The sequence below is a fragment of the Pygoscelis adeliae genome, unplaced genomic scaffold (genome assembly GCF_000699105.1).
Source record: "Pygoscelis adeliae isolate BGI_AS28 unplaced genomic scaffold, ASM69910v1 Scaffold267, whole genome shotgun sequence".
In the NCBI taxonomy this organism is placed as follows: Eukaryota; Metazoa; Chordata; class Aves; order Sphenisciformes; family Spheniscidae; genus Pygoscelis; species Pygoscelis adeliae.
The window spans coordinates 2,692,276-2,706,246 of NW_008825150.1; the positions used below are offsets into that span (position 1 = coordinate 2,692,276).

At 39.9% G+C, this 13,971-nt stretch overlaps 2 protein-coding genes across 2 annotated transcripts in view; one reads left to right on the plus strand and one right to left on the minus strand.

Annotated features, from left to right (window-relative positions):
* RSBN1L (round spermatid basic protein 1-like) overlaps nucleotides 1-4,117 on the plus strand; it is a gene marked incomplete at its 5' end in the record, with an annotated part of 42,063 nt that extends 37,946 nt beyond the window's left edge. The window contains 1 exon segment of the mRNA XM_009328348.1: nucleotides 1-4,117. This exon segment is cut by the window's left edge and continues 31 nt beyond it. Coding sequence (XP_009326623.1) covers nucleotides 1-274 — 274 coding nt within the window.
* Nucleotides 4,118-9,818: 5,701 nt separating this feature from the next.
* On the minus strand, nucleotides 9,819-13,765 carry TMEM60 (transmembrane protein 60). The gene is made up of 2 exons (XM_009328349.1): nucleotides 13,641-13,765; nucleotides 9,819-10,482 (listed from the first exon to the last, which is right to left on the minus strand). The coding sequence occupies exon 2, from the start codon at nucleotides 10,438-10,440 to the stop codon at nucleotides 10,036-10,038; it is 405 nt and encodes a 134-aa protein (XP_009326624.1). The 5' UTR covers nucleotides 10,441-10,482; nucleotides 13,641-13,765; the 3' UTR covers nucleotides 9,819-10,035.
* Nucleotides 13,766-13,971: the final 206 nt, after the last annotated feature.

Here is a 13,971-nt window from a genome sequence, read left to right on the forward strand (position 1 = left end):
ATCTCACCGAATAAAAGAAGAACCCATGAATGTTGATCTTGCTGAAAAGACAGTAGCACCTAATGATGTCGGGGGCCAGAATGTTCAGACTAGATTGGATCACATTGAATTGACGGCATTTAAGTTGGAAATGGATTCTAAATTTGAACCTGGCAACAAGGACTTACAAGGCAAGTTATGCCCTGGAGGTCACATACATCCAGATGATACAAGACAACATAGTTCATCATATCCAAAACTGCATGGACAAAGAGAGGATGATTTTTTGTGCTAAATTTGTATATATGATTTTAAATTCCTTTTTAAATTTAATGATGTAATAATGTAAAGATTCATAAATTCTGTGAGGCAAGTTTGTGACTTGCCTTCGCATCTGTTACAGAAAATAGTTATGTAGCTTTGTAACATTCCTCAGTGCCTGTCCATAACTGTGAAGTATCAAAGCACTTAGGGCCAGATGCACTGTAAACACTGCAGGTTTAACATAAAGAAGTCTTTAAATAATTTTGAGTTGTAGGTTTTAGAGTAGAGCTGACATTTAACATATATATTTTTTGTAAGATGAGCCAGAATTCTTTTTGACAATTCCAGGCTTTTCCATAGAGCTTATTTATATCAATTTTTTCATTTTAAATGTGTCAGCACTGTAGTGTAAATATCTTTTTTAAAAATCTTTTTAGTGTGATTTATACTGAAATGTGAGCCGCTTAATAAAGGTTCATAATAACAGATTGGTTTTATTTTTGGGTCTGCAAAAAATGATTCAGTTAAACTGCCTCTCTAAATGGTTATGTTTCTACCTGCACTAATGCATAGGATGCCCTTACGCTACTGTGGGGTGAGGAGCTGTAGCAAACTGAGGTAGAGCTGAGGCATTCGTTGTAAATCAGGATTAGTCAGAAGGCAAAATCAGTCCTCCCTTCACAGGGTTTCTTACAGTTGCTCCCTAGAGGCACTCCCCAGACTCCTGCTGTCAGATGTGAATGTGGAACAGGGAGGCAAACCTTCCCCTGTTGCGGAGGACAATTGGACACCCAGTGGGCTCCAGGAGTGCTACCAGTAACTGTGCACATCTCTCTAGATGAGCTGGTGCAAGGGAGCAAACTCCCTTCTGTGCTTACCTCTTCCCCCTGCTCAAGCCACAGTTAAGACAGTTCCACTTCACATTAAAAAAACCAACAGCGACCACCCCCCTCAACTTAAATCAGTTACCTGACTAAAATCAAAACAAAGAATATTTAAATGCTACTTACCAAGCTGTAAAGGCCTCAACTTTAGCAGTGACCTGTAATTCACTGAGATACATTTGGATTTGAATTGCTCCCTATGCTGATAGTGCCAGGCAATAAAGATACTTGCCAGTGTGTCTAGTAGGAAGATTCCTCAGGAGTCCCAGTTTGGAAGCAAGAGTTGTTTAATTAAGAAAATAATAGTGGCGTTGAAGTTAACTGTTCTCCTCTCTCCCTGCCTATGGAACGCTTGAATTCTCTTCAGCTGTGTTCCGAGGGAAGAGGATTTCGAGGCTAGCTAGCATCTGATGTCGTAATTGCAAAAACTTATTAAGTCATTTAACTTATTTAATTCTTTGTGTAACATATTACTGTGTAGTTCAAACACATCTGAATGATATTTCTTTTTCAGGTAGCTACAAATAGCAGTAAACTGCCCTACAGCCTGTCTTTCAACTAAGTGTTTAAAACTTAAGATCCTAGGCCTGTTGTTATTTCCACAGCCCTCTGTGTCTCTGAATTTTTTTTTTTTGTGTTTTTCCCTATGTCTTTCTGAAAGCTGTACGTCCTTATGTACCCAGTTTATAATCTTTGATGCACTTAGTGATCACTTTAGCTTCATTTGTAGCAATAGGACAATGTGATTTCCAGGTGATGTCTAATACAACTACCTGAGGCCCTTTTATTGCAAACATTTTTTGCTTATGTTTGTTAAAATTCAAGATGTTACTGCGTACTTATGCCGGGCGCTAAAATCAGCCATTTAATGGATGAGTGCCCTGATTGGTTTAGATCTAAAATAGGTCTGTCAAGGAATTATTAATTAAAACAATATTTGAATTGCTAAACATTACTCCTACATAGCCATAATTATGTATTAGAGAAGCAATAGAAATGTGAATCTCTTGGATGTGGCTAATATGTCCTTAAGTCTTAACTGCTATTTTCTTTAACGCTGGCTAAGAGATTACTACCAGTTTTGCAGCCTTGGGGATCTTGCTTTCCCCTCACGCCATGAGCAAATGATTCATGTGTGACGTGGTAAGTTGTTACTCTAGCAGATTCTGATTTGAAAAACTAATTGGTTCATGTAAGAATGTGAGCCTTCCTGATAGAAATGTGGTCTCAGCTCCCTTTGTGTTTTCTGGATTATCTGGAAACTTCCACCCGTAATCTCTTTGGCGTTATGAACATCCGTACACAATTATGTAGCCTTCCATTCCCGTTCTCTGTGCCAGCCATTGGAGAACAGTAAAAGAGAAGAGCTGCAGGTTGTAGTTTGCACCAAAGCGTGCAGCTTTCCAAGTGGGTTAGCAGAAGGCTCCAGCTTTATCAAAACCAGCCTTGCCAGACACTGCTTTTTTTTTTCTGAAACAAACAAACATACGTTTTGTTTACTTAAAAAAAAAAAAAAAAAATCTTATTTGTATGCTGGTGATCCGTATGCTGATCATTAATTCTGGTTCAAGTATTTTTTTTTTTTTTTAATTCTGTCAGATTTTATTAAAGTGTATACATACCCCTTGACAGCAAACAACTTTCTGCATCGTAGGCCCTGTCCAGTCTGGAAAAATAAATCTTTGAAAATGGTTTAGCAAACATGACTTTACACTTAAGAGTAGAACTCTGTTTCCTTTTGAAGACCTGCTCAGCGGTCTTGACTGATACGGCCTCAAACTTCTGCTCAGGTATGTCTTGGTCCTGAATTTTGCTTCTAAACTGCCTATATCTTCAAACCCCCCCCCCCTTTTTTTTTTTCTTAATCACTTTCAGAATTTTAAGAGATTAAAAAAAAGTGGCAGTTTTTGCAGTTTTTTTGCATCCTTTATTTTTGAGACATACTAGATTCTCATTTTTAGACGATTCCTTGCAGACGGAATATGAACAATACCAGGATTACCAGTGGCTATCAGAACTCCCTTTGTACTCAAAGGTGTAAACACTCTGGGTCGACTGGCTATATGAGCGTATACTTCTTTCTTTGCTTTTAAAAAGAAAAGCAAAACCAAACAAAAAATCACCAAGTTTTTTGTTGTCTACCTGTGGAGTATTCATTTTGATGCGGTTGCTCTTTAAGAGGGGAGTACCTTTTCTGAGAATTTCGGCTCCCAAATTGTTCGTTAGTCTGACAAAGGTCTTGCTTCGGTTTCCAGTGGTCCTATGCTATAACCCCTATTCCTGCCGCATACAACTTCGTATTCAGACTCTTGCTTCAGCAATAAATCTTTCATGCCTTCTGATGTACTGAAACCAGTCTTTGCTTATTGCTTTTTCCCCCTCCCTGACTTCAGTTATATATAAATCTTTCTGTTACTTTGGCTGAAATCTCCAGTGTTGTAGTTGTCTCTCTTGGCCCTTGTTCTTCTGCAAATTGGAAAAATCTGCTTAAGGCCTATTGCCTGTACTGCCATGGCGTTGACATCTGTGCGTTTGCAGTGGTGCTCCAGTTAATGACATGATGTGCAGAAGTTTAGACATGTTTTCCTAGATACTGGTACCATATTTGTGGGTAGCGAAGAATTGCATTGTTACTGTCACTACTAATAGCTTTCAAGATGGTAGCTACTTTTTTTTTAACGTACTGAATCTTTTGCATTTCACTGGCAACTGACTTCATGTGTTACATACAAGTGTTACTCAGTGTTGTATCATCCCCCAGCCCTCCAAATGCCTGCAAATTGACTCTGAAACAGCATTTTCATTACAGGTACTGCTGGCATGCAGATTTTCCCTTCCTTGTTACTATAGTGGATATTTCAATACTTCTTTAACTGAAATATTAATTCTATCTAGTATTAGAAATAAAGTATTATTTCAGAGGGTGATGATTTAAGTATTCATCTGTGAAAGAATTCCTTGGTGATAAATAAAATTGATTTTTAAGCGGATACATATGTGCACAGTAAATAAGTTGGCATTGCAAATGATGTAGGAAATGGAAACGTAAAATAGTAGAATGCTGTGAAACGGATCCGAACATTACAGATTTGGGGAACGGAATAAGTCTTCCAAGAAACACAGGACTGGTATTCATTGATCAAAATGACTGTTTTCAAATATCTGCACGTGAATAAGGATGCTGAATTGATTGAAATAAATCCATGTTTTCTCCATGCTCATTGGCAAAATAAACTGTTGTGAGATAGCAGACTACCACCTGACCCTCCTAGGGTGAAAACTGTACTGATTCTGGTCCAGCGATAAAAGAACTTTGCAGGCTTCTCAAGCGTAATTTCATTCCTTTTCTTTCTAGTGGTCAGGTATGTCGAGAACCTTGTCCTTAGGCAGACCAGCGCCTGTTACCTTACGGTGAATGTACGCACGTTGGAAACGGAAAGGACAAATTTTCACTGGTCTGTGCTTCGCTGTCAGTGATGCTGTTGAGAATGTTTTCTCTGATTGTGAGTCACTGTGTTCAACTGATATTTTATTACTTTCTCAAATGGATGAAATGCACTTTAAAAACTGTGTAATAGGTGATACTGATATTTTGTGCAGATCCCACTAAGTTTGCAGCATACATGGGAAAATTTGGGAAACTTTGATTCCCATCAGTCATTCATTTCATTTTTCTTAGAAATGCAGATTATTTTGTGTTCTGTTCAGAAGCAGTGATGAACTTCACAACGTCTAGGTTGCTGTTTCTGTTAGAATCATCAGGGATACTGCTTTGCAAATCCAGTGTACTATATTCTAACCACTGTTTGTGCTGTGATGCTAATATTTCCTCTGCTTCGGAGCCGTGCTGTACTTGAGTGCCAGCTAAACATTGATCGTCTCATGTTCTGGTCATGCTGGTAGGTGAGCCTACTGACGAGGGCATTAGTCCTAAATAGTCCTTTAATATTTGGTGTACAGTTATGATATTCTGATAAAAACATTGATTAAAACAGCAGTTTAAACTTTGATTTTTATCAAGTTTTATTTTTCAATAACTATCTCGATATTCTGTTTTCTTTTACCAATTAATTTCCAGTCCACCTGAACGAAAGTGCAGTGCTTGGTAGAGCTTAGGCCCGTGTTTTAAGGACTATGCTTTTCATGGCGGTGTTTTTATCTGGTTGTACTGAGACAAAATAGGGCAGTTAGCTGGGAAAGCTATTCCGTAAGTGTCTCCAGAAGAAGAAAACCTTGAGCATCAGAGCTCTGTGTGTCAGACTACTGTAGCCTAAGTCAAGATCGCTAAAGCTATAGCCTAAGCATGCAATAACACTCGGGTACTTGTCTGTCTAACCGGTGCCGCTGAGAGCTTTTGTTAGTATCAGAAATTAAATTCTTAGACTAAAAAATATCTTTTAGCAGTGATTTCTTCCTAAACTTCAAAAGGAACACTGAGATAAAAACACAGGTAAGCTAAGCTTGGGTTCTCATTTCTTCCCAGTTTCTTGCTCTTACGCCGTCACTCTGTGCTGTATGAAGACTTCTTTTACGTTTGCCTGCTCGTGATGTTGGTTTTGTTCGAAAAGGCAGACCGAAGGAAATGGCACTTCTGAGTTGCAGGTTTTTCTACTCTTTATCCAACTTCAGTACAAGTACGAGGAGAAAATGTCAAATTAATCTTGAATAGTACTCTAGTGGTCCAACTGCAGCGATTCCTTAAATTGCCTTAGTCCCCAAAGCCTGATGCTTTTCAGCAGCAGGTTGATGCCCAGGCCTGTTCAGGTCTAAAAGGCTTATATGGGAGACTGACTCCATCCAAAGCTTAGAACAATAAAGGTACAGTGAAAAGGTACAAACACTCTTCTTCCAACTCAGCATAGTTATTTTTACCTCAATCTTAATTAAAAAGGAAAAAAAAAGTGTCGTGTTATACGACAGCGCTATGCTTTCCGTCCTAATGAATTCAAAGAACTTATTTCTGAGGAGGCAGTTATTCAGGAGCTTTATTGCTGAAAAGCCATGTTGTTTGTTCCCAAAATACAGTGGCGTTAAAATAGGCAACACCTAATGTTGTTAGAATTCTGAGTCTCTGAGGGTCTCATAAATTTCACTTTCATCAATACCTTTGTGTCACCCAGCTTTTAAACTGGGCAGTGTGAAAATTTCCATGAGGTTACTGTAGGATTTTGTTTCTGTACTGCTCTGCATGTATGTCAGAAAATGATACTGCTTCCATCTCTTAAATCATTTTGCAACTTTGTCCTGCGCTAGCTTATTTTTTAATAGTCGCCCATGCCTAGCAGTGCGTTTTGGATGCGTGTACACGCGTTCTTAGAGCATGTAGGTTAAAGGTGGGGATGTATGTGTCACACAGTGGTATTTTTCAAGTATAAAAAGAACAGAAAACTGGATACTCTTCTAAAATGGTGACAAATCAAGAAAAGCAGTATGAATAGGTAATTGAAAATTTTAGTTTCATGATCTTTCACACATGTGCATAGAGTGTTTTCCTTAATCAGAGAAAAGTAGATACTGGCATGCTGAAGTGTTCAAGCTTGTATAAATGATTTGAAGAGAAGTAAATGATGTTGAATATATATCTCCATTTACAATATATATCTATATATTATGTATACAATATATATATCTCATCAATGTACGACAGGTACTTCCAGTTTCATTTCAGAACAGCAAGCTTTTGAATTGCATTTTAAAACAAAGCCGCTGAAGGCAAAGTTCTCTCCTCCACGCCCTGCATCAGCTGCTGCAGGTAGCTGAGACAAGGTGTTCTCTAGTGCGCTGCGTACTTGGATCGTCATTTCCTTCTGCCTGTACCTCTGTGAGCCATCTCAGCATCAACTTCCCCTTTGCCCAGCCACCTTCATCAAATCCGCTTTTCACTCGCTTTGTTCTATTTAATGAAGATCAGTCCCATCGGTCTGTAAACCGAAGAAAAAGCGCGAGGAGAACTCGCTCCCTTTCAAAGCCGTGAGCAGTGCCTTTGAGAAGGGGGTGATGATGAATAGCGGTAATTCCTGCAACAGCCTCTGGAAAGGTCACGGTTGGCTACAGTGTGCTTTGTGTCATAAATCCTTTTGAAGGAAGCCCTGATGCCACAGAAAAGGCTGCATGTACAAAGGTGTCGGCACCGTTGAGGTCAGTTAAATCTGATAGGAAATCCTAAGTCAAAAGGGATATTCCTCTTGCCAAAGTATCTCTGTAAGGACTGGGAACTTGCAAACTAAGTTGAACGCTTCCAAATGGCTGTCCCCTAAAAACATCTTGTGCTAAAGGAAATCAATTTGTGTGTGGCTTCTGTAGGACACCAGAAAGAAACGTCTGCTTCAGCTTTCAAAATCACTGTCATTTATTTCAAGGTTTGTAAACCTTTTAAAAAAAACAACAACAAAAAAACCCCAACCAAAACACTGCAATTGTTGGTCTTTTTGTATTGAATTAGAGGCAGCAATTAAAAGGAGATTTGGAACAACTGTGTTCGATTTGAGTTAATTAGAGATGCCAAACTTCCAGATAATTGTCACATCTGTGGAACAGAAGGGGTTTATTAAGGGGGCAGAGTCACCATTCATGGCCCATCTTGCTAATAATATACCAAGTCCTAATGTGGCTAGTTCTTATTCTCCCGTTGTTTGCTGTGTTAAGTTACAATGATCTGTTAACATCAAATAGAGACGAGTGTGTGTGTGTGCGCGTGTGTGTATTTGTCTTGTCTGAAGCGCTTAAATGCTGTTATGTGTTTGTGGCAATGTTTGTTAAGTGGTTCATCAAAGTTTACCTTAATCAGTGGTAGTTCTTTAGACGGTTGCTTTTTTCCAAATTTTTCAAGCAGCCTAATAAAAATTCCACAAAAGGTCTAGTTTGCCTTGGAATATTGCATCCAGGGAAGCTCAGTGACCCTAGTTTCCATTTGACAGAACTGAAGAACTGCTTAAGAAACCTAAACTGGATGTACAAATTAAGCATGTTCTCCATACTGTATATATACACACACATATGGGTACTTAAATAGAGCATGTATATGGGTGTGCTTGCTCTCGCCTCTCCTATATTCAGCAGGCCCGAGAGCATGCACCGAGATGGACGCTGCCCCCCTGCCCTTAGGATTAGCTAATCCTAAACACAAGCGCCATTTTAATTTGGGGAAGTCACAAAGATGGTGAAGGAAGCCAGTTCCTCACAGGAACCTCCTATGAGTGGGCAAAGAGTCTCTCAAACACATAGCAAGGTCCTTCCGTGAAGTATTTTTCAGAATGAAGTAGGGAATAGATACACACCTCCCAAAAAGAACTGTTCCTCATAGGCACTGAAGGGAAAAAAGATTTCTAGAGGGTAGTTTCAGCTGCCCATACGGTTCTGTGATGCTTGTAAACTGGGGCCGAGGACATGGATTTGCTTCGTAAAAGTTGACACGTCATTATAATAAAGGGGTTACAAATATTTTGCAGTTTCTTTAACAGCTAATGATTGGAAAGATTTTTTCTGTCTTTTTTTGGTCATTCCTTGGTTTCTCCTTTAGCAAGGCAGGACAGTCAACTGCTCTGAAGCAAACATGACTCAAATTCTTTCTAGAGATCATTTGTTACCTGATGTTCTGAATGGAGACCCATTGCCCTAGGCTGGAACAGGTTGTTCCTTTGGGTAAAGCCCTTTTGGCAGTCTCTGACAATGTGGTTCCCATGTATGTATGCCCACACCTGTGTGACTGATGAGCAAGCGGAAAATCCAAACACTTCAGGAAGATTTTTTTTTTAAAGGACAAGTACAGTCAAATGTACCTAATTAAATTTTTATTTGTGAGTCACTTCCTGTTACCTTGGACTGTTTCTCCTGCGCTCTTTTCAGCCACTATCCATTCTTTCCTACCTAGGAAATGTAAGTGGATCCATCCCTTCAGCATGCACGTTAACGATGTCCTAGGCAACTTTCACATTTGAGTTTGGCGTTATCGCAGCTCCCGGAAGAGCACTTTCAGTCACAAAATGGTTCCAGCTCTTCCCAGCAGTCCCATTCATCGCATTTGTTGCTTGTAATCAAGTTCACTTACTCACATCTGAGTTGCCAGTACTCTGTAAAGCCAAGGCTTCGCCCCCAGAGATTTAATACACTAGGGCATTAAAAAAACATCTTCCTCGTTGAAGTACCGCTTCCTGCAGGTACGGAAGCGTTACAGAACTCCCCGCGCAGCTTCAGCCTTTCATGGCACTGGTGATTTCTCGCTTGGAAAGGTAATCACCCTTGTCTCCCTCTTCTCTGGATCTTGGACTGCTGGCACAGTTCAGCTACTAGCTTTTTTCCCCCTAAGTAAACGTACTGGTTAGTGCCTGTTTCAGCAGCTTAAAAAACAGTGCTTATTTTTAGTCTTTCAGACTGGACGTGGATTCTCACTGTCAAAAAGAAAATGCTGAGTCACTTTATTCCGTTTTTGCTCTTACTTGGCAGCTATCAATTGTTACTGATTGTTAAAGCAAATTTAGCACGTTACAGAAATTACTGTTAACTGGTTATTTCTTGAGTGACAGTATAAGTAGTAGAAAACTTAGGTCCTCTTTCCAAGGCTTACCTAGTGTGCTGAATGCTCTGGGGTAGAACATTTGTGGTTCCTTTGAGAAGATCCTCTACCTGCATGTGAAGAGCCTGTATCTTATTCCATGTAACAAATAACAATAACAATCGTATTACAACAGCTTACGTTGAACAGGTACTTTTATTTACAAGAGCATATGTGACAGTTCTAAAATAAAAAGTGGAACAAGTCTACTCTCAGTCTTCAGCCTGGTTTAGAGAAAGTCTCCAGTATGACTGATTTCTTATTTGGCGTTCTAATTTGGAGATCGAGTTCGTGGCAAAGGTATAATAATCCAGTAATTCGGTACCACTCTCAGCGTCAAAAACCACATAGTATAGCTTAGTCTCTTCGTACATAGAAGATATTATATCCAAGTTCAATCATACCCCCAATAAGCAAGGCCCACAAAGGGATAAATACGTAGGCTAGTTTCATCGTAGTAAATCGTTGCAATTTAGCACAGAGGGCAAGGCAGAAGGCTAACTTAAATAGCATTGCAATGAGATACCAGGCTTTTTTCTTGATGTTTTGGGAGCCGTTGCGAGGATCGAAGCCAGACTTGCAACGTCCAGCCATTTTTACAATTAACATAACTAGAAGAATAGTATCAAATATCCAGACTGGAATAAAAATGAGGAACCAGTTCCATGGTGCTTTCTCATCCAACTTTAGCACCAGCATGATCAGGAAGAGTAACGTGAAAAGCCATGTCAGTAGCACTCTTTGCGCCAGGGACATTCTCATTTAAACAGCTTTGAGAGGAAGTCTTCCGCTGTCAGCAACAACCTAACAAAACAGAAGAGAGGGGGAAGGCATCAAAAGATGTCACTGCACAACCATTAGGCATATTCCTTAAAGGAGACCAATTTCTTGTTCTTGCTTTCCCACCCCTTCTAACCTCACCTACATTCCGTTTCCTAGCATTTCTTTTGTAAGTACTGTCCTCGGTGAAGCACTGTTTTGGTCCTGTCCACCATTCAGTTTAAGCGCTGTAAGTCAGCTGTGCAAACTGCCTTAATCTAAATTTGTTCTGTGAAACAAATCATGCTTTAATCCTAGACTAGCTGTCAGACTCATTTACTACGCTAAGAATATGTTTAGATCCATTTTCCTGCAGTACTGAGGCACTCACAGTTAACACCTCTCTCTCTGTAACAGAATACTCATAGTAAAATGTAAACCAGCTAACAAGCACAAGTAACAAACCATCCGAAAGATCCTGTAGTCTGCAGAGCTGCAGCTGAAATTGAGCCAGTAAGCACTACTACCGCTTTCTGTCAAGCAGCAATCTTAAAACTACTAAAAGCTATGGATGATGTTTGCGTTCTGGCGCGGGCACTGGCTGACAGGAACGCTGTTTAGGTTTATTGGCTTGGTAGTATATTCAAATTTCTATGTAGTCGTGACGAAAGAAAAACAAGGCCAAGTGCATCTGCCCCTACAGTCGTAAAAGTTAGTTTTTATATTCCTAACGGAAAGGCTTTTGCCACTGTGTCTGCCAGAAGCCTTTCACCGCTAGTGTAAAAAGCAGGGGTGAGAACAACTATGATCTTTAAGATTTCATGCTACAAAGACGGATAATTAATACATACCAGTGAAACAGTGCTGAGATAGGTTTCTTACTTATTTAAAAAAATGGAGATTTTTAGAAGTTTGATAATTCCCTTTAGAACACTGATATTCTTCCACTTGAAATAAAGAACTGAGCTTTGATTTGTTCCAGATTACAAAAATATTTAAATTACTGAAAGTGAGATGATGTGTTCTGAAGCATCTAATCCTCGCCACCAGATGCCGCGAGTGAAGGGCAAGACCTGCTTCCCCTGTGTCTCCTCAGTGCCCCTGGCCGCAAGCTGCTGCTTCCTCTGTCTTATTACTGATGCTCACAAGATCACCCGATTAAGCCTGTTAAACTCACTGAACGAGCAGAAATCTGTTAGCACCTTTTTCTTTTTCACTGGGTTTGTTTTTTGCCAGATTAGCAAGTCGAACCAACTTTGTGTTCAGATAAGCATCGGAACCAGGAGGAGAGAAGTAAAAGCTGCTGGCTTAACTGGTGAGGAGATGACCTGCTACATTAGAGCCAGGGGATAACAGTTTTGTACACCTCTAAAATTGTCCTACAGTTTAAATCTGTGTATTCTGACGATACACAGTTCAACAGACCTACTTTTTTGTTCAGTCTGGGTTTGAAGTGTCAATGGTTTGGATTTAGTGGATAGTAGTGGGATTTCTCTTAAGGAAAAGATCCAGTTTAGCCTAAAATAATCTAAATTGGAGTTACTGTCAGAGCATCCCCTCCCTTGTGTTAGGGCTGACACTCGTGACCCAGAGCAGGCCAGTTCCTTGAGCTGAACTAGCACCAAAAAAAAAAAAAAAATTTAAAATAGGATTTTTGTAGTTTGCTTTTTGCTGTCTCAGTTCTGCTCAGCTCACCAAAGGGTCTGGTGAAAGCCAGCTACTGGCAGGGTGGAACCGAGACCCCCTCCTTGGGAGGGGGTGAAGCTTAGCAGTGACACTAACATAAGACTTAATCGCTAAGCAGAAGAAAAACTGGAGGAGATTTAGATAGCATTGCTCTTTTCTTGTTATAGAACCATACCTAAACCAGCTGGCAGGTGCAGAGGATTACAGAACAATTACTGTGACCTGCCTGAAGCATTTCCAGTATTTTGAAAACATTCCCAATATTCTCAAGTGCAAGTCTGCAGCTAAAGTGGAGAGAGTAGTGATCTGAAACGAAGTTTCAACATTCCTTTCATGAGAACGTTTTTGAAAACCAGTTCTAGAAATCAATGCTACAAATATTACAAGAAGGAGAAGAATCTCTTTTTAGCAAACTGGAGAAAGCAGAAGCCAAAGAAACAGACTGGAAACTTGGGCCTGAAAGGAAAAAAGGAATTCAACACTGTTAGAACTATCAGGTTATCAGATACTTGAAGAAAGTGCTATCAACTGTCTCTGGAGGAAACAGAAAGCTACTGAAGGTGTATTAGACGGGGCTACTCAGTTTGAAGGTTGCTCACTTGATGAAAAGATTTTCAGTTTTTCTAAGTGTTCAGAACCACTTTGTAACAATTTTAAAAAGCACAGGCAGAGAACTCGGCATGGGATGACACTATGCTGCCTTTCTTTGACCTAATTAAGAGATGTAACTGCAAGACCAGGCAGGACTGCAAGGCTCCATTCAGTTTTAGAGGCTTTTTTGGATGAAAACTCAAGAAAATCCGAGTGTACTTTTGAGATCTTATGGTCCTATAGTCCAAGTAAAGGAAGCTACCAAATTTTAAAGGCTGACAGCTGGGGATACAGCTGACATAACGATGAAGGGTTTGATTACATGGAGCACTTGACCATCTCTCATTAGGAAAGAACGGAGATTATCGGCAGATTCTCAGCTAGAGGCCAGCTATCACAACAAGATGGTTAACACTGGAAAAAGGGTGCAGGTATGGTACAAGTCTGAACTAGCTCTTCTGTCAAAACACTGAAGGAATGTCAAAGGCAGAGTGTAAAAATAAAAAAAGCTCTCAACTCCTTACAGGACTCATAATTAGCAGGAAGTGAAAATTTTCAGTAATGAGAAACACTGTCTAAATAGCATTACTGACCTCGGTGGGATGAGCTGCATAAATAGACTATTACAATAGCTAATTGTATCCTGTTCAGAAGGAAAAAAATAAAGAGGAGGGAAACTTAGGCAGCTCAGTATTAATGATAATATAGATCTGTAAGTTTAAATTTAAACCTTGAACGTTGCCCAAAGTTCAGAAAGTGATATTATGCTGAAACCAAATTAAATAGAACTCTAGCTCAATTAAATGACATTTTAAAGCCGATTCAGTAGGTACAAGTAATTTAACACCTAGGAAGAAATATTCCAGTAGCCCCATTTTAAAACCACATTTAAAGTAGTCTGATATGAATACAGGTTAGGTACGCACAAGGTCTTCTTGCAATTGGTGCATTCTTCGTTCAGGTAGTCTATGTAGATTTAAAAGTGTAAATATAAAGTCAAACTACATCCCCTTAACTGGAGTGCTTGTTTTAGTGTTCTTCAGCAAAACAGAGACTCCCGAGTGCTGAATTTGACTGAAAAAAAAATAAATTTAGAAACTGTTCAGAGGAAGAGAACGAGGAAGCCGGCAAACCGGCCAAGGGTGCCGGGCTAAGCAAAGCCTGCGACAGCAGTTCCACGGCCTCTCGCGGTCCTCTGAAGAAGACTGTTTCCAGCACAGGCCCGATCCAGTCTCGGCGGGCACGGTCGCTATCCTC